The sequence below is a fragment of the Melanotaenia boesemani genome, chromosome 2 (genome assembly GCF_017639745.1).
Source record: "Melanotaenia boesemani isolate fMelBoe1 chromosome 2, fMelBoe1.pri, whole genome shotgun sequence".
In the NCBI taxonomy this organism is placed as follows: domain Eukaryota; kingdom Metazoa; phylum Chordata; class Actinopteri; order Atheriniformes; family Melanotaeniidae; genus Melanotaenia; species Melanotaenia boesemani.
The window spans coordinates 31,518,837-31,525,628 of record NC_055683.1 but is presented as its reverse complement, the minus strand read 5'-3'; the positions used below and the strand labels follow the sequence as shown (position 1 = coordinate 31,525,628).

Sequence of the window (6,792 nt, the reverse complement as noted above, 5' to 3'; positions counted from 1 at the left end):
ATGCTTACTTGTCTGTATTTACATCTTTTAATAGCATCTTCCTTTTTGTGAGTGCAGTTATTTGTGCTTCCCTATCATTTGTTGGCCATTAACTGGTGAGTTTGGCAGGTGAATAAGAAATTTGGATTTAAAAAGTGGCCTACATGTCTTGAAGCAGCAGCACAGGTCAACAATGATGAGTTTTGTTGTTCCTCCATTTTATTTTCTCCTTCTCTCTCCTGTTTTTCCTCCTTTTTTCTGGCTGTGTGAGCGCTACCGCGGTGACAGATGGCGAAGCCCTCCTCCTTCTCCTCCTCCACCACCACCACCTCCACCTCCTCCTCCTCTCTCTCTCCTTCCCTCTTTCTCTCTGTGCGTCTCTCTTCCCCCGGGAGGGCAAATCTCTCCGAATGCGGGCGCATGTCAATCACCGGGCTCTCATGTGATGGCTCTTGCCGGTGACGTGCCAGCCATATGGGCGCTGGCATCACAGCCGTTGCTGGTATGTAACCCCGTCCCCGGTAGCTCACGGTTGCCATACGCGCACTTACACACACACACATACATACATACATATACACACACACACACGTTCTTACATGTTCACTTACTCCCTTGGACATATACACACAGACACGCCAAGACGGCCCAGGCTGCAGTTATTCGAGTGCGCGTGCCGGGAGAGACGAAGAAGCACTGAAGGAGCCATCAGCAGCAGCGAAGACAACCACGCGCATCCTGCACCTGTACGCTGACAGAGAGCAGTGCTGAGCTCGCCCGTGCGTCGCCGAAGATGGTTTGAAAGTAAAGCGCGTTGGGTTTTCTTCTTTTCCGCCTCCTAACCACTGCGAAGAGCGCGAGCCGAGGTAAGTTGGAACAGGTATAAATAATACTAAAAATAATCAAATACTATGCTGAAAGTGCCAGTCTAAAATGGAGGAGAAAACTAAAAAAAAAAAAAAAATTAACATAGGTTCATTGTTACCCTAGTTGTAACAGCTTGATGTGTTGATTTAAAGCACACATAGCCTATCCATGATCATTCGAGGAGTCTATTGACATACATCCATGTGGATATCTAACATAAAATCGCCTTCAGTGTTTGACTTTGTTCTAGCAGTTTCGTTTCAATCCACGACAAGCACACTCTTCCGAATGTTGGCTTATATAACATGGTGGTACACTTTGGATCCCATTCTAACTAAATTCATCATGTCGCCCTGCATTAATGTGACATTTCTTTATGCCAGTTTTATTGGACATCATTGGGCGCGCTCCCTCAAGCAGCTCTTCACCTTCTCCTTCTCCTTCTCTCTCTCTCTCTCTCTCTCTCTCTCTCTCTCTCTCTCTCTCTCTCTCTCTCTCTCTCTCTCTCGCTCTCTCTCGCTCGCTCTCTTTCTTTCTCTCCACCTCCGCTTGCCCTTCAACTTCTGACATCCAAATCTACCTGGATTTTAAAAAGCTAAGATCAAATAACCCGAATCGAAAGGCGTGCGCCTTCTTGTCCCAATTTCTCCTTCCCCTGGATTATTTAGAGGAAGCATTCCCGCGGATTGGAGTAGCCCCTCTTAGCGGCGCGCTCACTGCAAATAGATCATATCGGACATTGATTTGATTTAAATATTTCCTGCGTTTTGGACCTTGAGGAACAATAGACAACGAGTGCAACAAATAGGAATTTCGGAGGGAGATTTTTAAGATCAGCTCCACTGTCTCATCCAAAGGACGTCCTGAAGCGTAATGGGAGATTTATTGATGATTTTTGTCGCAGATTTGCACGTTTAGTCTAGGAGCAAATGAAAGGGTGGGACAACGCCACTGACTGTGACAAGCAGTCTGCAGCATGATTTATCTCTGTTTGTCTAGTTTTATCTCTAGCAATCTTCGTAGCAATAACATTGTTCAAAACCACATAAGTGAATTGAGGGCTTTTTCCTTTCTTGCGTGACGCGTCTCATGAGTTTTTATTTTTAACGAGAGCTAAATGGATACAAGCGATTTCCATTTGTAAAGGGTTATCACTGACTAAAAGTGCTTTGAAATCATGCACTCGTGCATACTGAATTATGTGTGAAATCTATTTCATGTAAGCTGCATGCTCTGTTAATTAAACGTTGTTGTGTTTTTTTCGTCTAATTGAGCAAACCTCCTGAGCCTGAGATTTAAAAACTAGATTTTGCCCCTGGCACACCCCCGAGATAATTAAGCAACCATCACAGCCCACCTTACCACGGGCTGCCAGTCTGTCTGCACCATAATAATAATAGCTGGGAAGTAAAGCACGTAGGGAAGAAAGCCTGCATGTGGATGCTCACTGAATGTATCAAAGATCACTTCGACTCTGCATTTTTTTTCTGTGATGGGCCTGAATCTACTAATCAAGTGGTAGGATAATCAAATTATTTTTGTTTTTTAATTTTTCTTAATCAGATTTTTTTTTTTTTTTTTTTTTTTTTTTTGTTAATGGATCATTGTTAAAAAGTAGCAGTGGTTCGATATAATTTGCTTTTTGGAGTTTTGTACTTTTATTATTTTTTATTAATCAGCCAACAAATTATATAATTACTGTTATTGACTAAATTGATGGATTGATGCATTATCAATGAAATTTTCATGTAGACATTTCCCTAAGAATTTATGAAAGGATTACATATATATATATATATATATATATATACATACATATATATATATATGTGTGTGTACATATATAGATAGATATAGATATATTGTGCTCAAAGCTCTTTTACAACTTGAGCTCGTTTAATGATCAGTGAGACTTTAACGGAGTTCCAGTCTATCAATTAAATAAAATCCCCTTTGCCTTCTCTCATGAGAAGTGCACGGTGTGGATGAATAGTGCTGGAATGCAGCCAGAAGTATATGGGCGTCAGGAGGAGTGAAAGTGGGGGCCCCCATGGGACCTGTAATGTGGCTCCTGACGCTGGGACCCGCTGCGAGAGGACGCGACAGGGCACACGGGTGACGGCAGGGAATTAAATGGCTATCCGTCTAGTAACTCAGCGAAAAACGATAAAGAGCTAATTTCTATCTCCTTTTTCTTTTTAAGAAATTTTAAAGGGAGATGTGGGGCAAACACTTCGAAACCGATTCATTGATTTATGTGACCTGGAAATTATATTTCTATATTCCTGATATTGAAATGCGTAGTTCGAGCCCTGTCATGTAGCCATATCCATAATGACAATCCATGTGTGGCCTGAGTCTGTATTTTTTTCTCTCTCTTTCTCTCTCCCTCTGCAGAACAATAATGTTGACGAGGCTTTTCAGTGACCCTTCGCTGCTTCCAGAGGTACAAAAATATTCTGCCTGGGCGGAAGACAGCGACAGCGACGACAACAAGATCAAAGATGAGGACCAGGACACCCAGGACGACATGGAGTCCTCAGATCTGAGAGGAGGCAGTCGGACGCACTCCGAACACGCAGGTGAAGACGATGAGGAGGACGAGGTGGAGGAAGAGGATGATGGGGAGGATACGGAGGGGGAGAGGCCTAAGAAAAGGGGCCCTAAGAAGCGCAAAATGACCCAAGCCCGGATTGAGCGCTCCAGGATGCGGCGGATAAAAGCCAACGCTAGAGAGCGAACCCGCATGCACGACCTGAACTCTGCGCTAGACAATCTGCGTAAAGTGGTGCCCTGCTACTCTAAAACGCAAAAACTTTCGAAAATCGAGACGCTGCGGCTGGCCAAAAACTATATTTGGGCCTTGTCGGAGATACTGCGCTCTGGGAAAAGGCCCGACCTTGTGTCCTACGTCCAGACTTTGTGCAAGGGACTCTCCCAACCCACGACCAACCTGGTGGCCGGATGTTTGCAGCTGAACTCCCGCAACTTCCTCACTGAGCAACAGTGTCAGGAAGGGGGCAGGTATGGCTCTGGCTCCTTCTCCATGCATTCTTACCCATACCAGTGCGCGCGCCTGTCCAGCCCCCACTGCCAGCCGGGCTCGAACTCGCATCCACTGAGGACGCACGGTTACTGCTCGACTTACGACTCACTGTACGGTGGGAGCGGATCCCCTGAGTATAATAGCCCTGAGTATGAAGGGCCTCTCAGTCCACCCCTGTGCATCAATGGCAATTTTTCCCTGAAGCACCAAGGCTCCGCGTCCCCCGACAACGAGAAAGGATACCACTACTCTATGCATTACTCCGGCCTGCCTGGCTCCAGATCCACCGGGACTCACAACCTGGTGTTTGGCTCTTCAGGGACCCGGAGCGGCATTCACTCTGAAAACGTCCTGCCTTACCATGACATGCACTTACACCACGACCGGGCCCCCGTGTATGATGAACTGAATGCGTTTTTTCACAATTAAGAGAGACCCACATCGCGCGTCCCCTTGCTAACAACAATCTCTCCATGGCACACTTTTGGACAAGCCTACCAGCCAGGAATTCTGGAAAAAAAATCTCTCAGTCATTGTCACAAGTGTTTTTGTGTTTTGTTTTTTTTCTTCTTCTTATCTGTTCAGTTTTGAAATATGTTTTGCTTTAGTCAGGGATGTAGTGGATGGTACTACATTATACCCATAATCTTTTTTTGCGCAATAAAAACAAACCATCATCTGAGTGTGGTATAAATCTCTTGGGGATTTGATAGACAAATCATATCATGACCTATGAGGACAAAGGGATTTGAAATTGTTGATATTGTCATGTGTGATTTGTGTTTGTATTGGTGGTTGTCTGCATTTGGAAGTTTCACCAGTTCAGTTCCCACTACATCACTGGCTACAGCCTTATCTTGACATTGATGGTGATTTTCTGGAGAAATTTGAAATAGAAACACACACACACACAGACACACAAGGGCAAAAGCAAATCACATTTACGTAGGCCTATGCTTGTAAAAAAAAAAAGAAGGAATACAAAGGGAAATGCTGAACTCTTAAAAACATGGGCTAGTTGGGGTGTTTTCGAATAAAGAGATTGCCAGTGAATCAGTCGTTTAGCATCTATGCAAAACCCAACGAAACCACAAAAGGAGGCAGCAAGTCCAGAAAGACACTGTTTACTCACTGAGCGCTGTTGCTCCACACACACACACACACACACACACACACACACACACACACACACACACACACACACACACACACACACACTGGAGTAAACATCCAACAATTGACAAAAATATTCTGGCCAAAATGTTCAACTTCTTTAAAAATAAAAAAGGATTAAAGTATGATAGATCAAACATTTATTTATTTATTTATTTATTTATTTATTTATTTATTTATTTATTTATTTATTTATTTATTTATCTATCTATACTCTTCTAATTAAGCAATTGCATTGTATTTTAATTTGATGTACAATTTTTGTTTAATATTTCCCATTCTATTATTATTATTATTATTATTATTATTATTATTATTATTATTATTATTATTATTATTGCACGTATTTATTGTGTTGCCTTTTGTAATTAATGTTTATAATCTCTGAAAATGAAAGAAACCCTGTGTTGCTGATCTTTTTTTTTTTTTTTTTTTTCATAAAAATCAAGTCTTTCAACTTTGTATTCAACCAACTGTGTGGTCAAATAAAATAACATTTAAAAGGATTTTTATTTGGTTTGGTTTTTTATTACTGTTATTTTCTGCACATTTACCATCACTTGTCCGTAGAACTTAAATAGTTTAACTTTAAGACAAAGTATATCAGATAAGAATAGCCCGCAGCTCTAACCTGGCCTGGTGCCACAACCTGCAGGAGCTCCACTCAGAGCCTCGGGGCCTTTATCTTATAAAATAGGACAGGAGGGAGAAAGCAGTGTTGCTTTCCTTTTCCGATGGAGTGAAACGGTGCCAATGCGTCGTTTCTGGACTGAACTGACCACAGGAAATTCAGTAAATTTTAAGTGGACATTCAGAATTAGCCAGAATCTACAAGTTGACTCGAGCGTTCAGCGTGTAGGCCTTCTTGGTCGCCAGGATGATATGATAGAGGGAAGAAACCTGTTTCGGTACCACGAATGGCTCCTTCACCTCCCGTTTGGTTATGAGGTGTGTTCAGTCACACAATCAGGAGATTGTTCATTTTACAGTTTATCTCAAAAGACAAAATCTTTATGTAGCTTCCTTTGGCTCCAGACCAGAACGATGCATTGCGCATGCAAAAGGAAAAATCTTTAGCAATTAAAATGCACAGAAATCAAACTGCCTTTTATTATTTTATTTTATTAAATTCCTTTCGGCCTCGTGCAGTCTGGACTTTGCTGATGATTTCGCTGCAGATTTAACGCTGTTTTTAATTATATGATCGAAATTATTTTACACCAAAACGCAATGCACCTCTGGTGTTAACAAAAAAATCAAATATGTATTTGATTTAAAAATAGATATATGATCATGTAACACTTCAACTTCTGGTATAAATGATGAAGCCGATTGCAAAGCGGCAAACAGCTCATTCTGTGTATTTAAATAAAACTGAACAGAAAAATAACCAATAACTTAATGCACCAATCTTTAATATTTCTAGTGTCCACACACGCGAGCGCGCTCACAGTGAAAGGGGACAGCCGTTGCCACCCTGGCTGCGTTTGGAGCGCTGCCCCAGGACCCATATGGTCCCTAAAATGTCCTGTGTGCTTTCTGCAAGGACACACACAGCCTTTTGGTTGCAAGTGGTGGTTAGCGATATAAATGCTGATATTAATATCATTACCTGCAATGACTTAACTCATATATATATATATATATATGGAAGATTTCCTTCCAAAAGCCATGAGGTTTCCAATAAAAAATAATAAAAATCTGAATTAGATTGAGTTAAACAAACT

The 6,792-nt window shown here is 41.9% G+C and overlaps 1 protein-coding gene across 1 annotated transcript; it reads left to right on the top strand.

The window, feature by feature from the left end:
- Positions 1-489: 489 nt before the first annotated feature.
- LOC121634727 (neurogenic differentiation factor 2-like) lies at positions 490-4,779 on the top strand. Its single transcript, XM_041977616.1, is given in 4 exon segments — positions 490-686; positions 689-767; positions 770-845; positions 3,244-4,779. Coding segments are annotated over 4 exon segments (1,341 nt in total). The 5' UTR covers positions 490-578; the 3' UTR covers positions 4,322-4,779.
- The last annotated feature ends 2,013 nt before the right edge of the window (positions 4,780-6,792 follow it).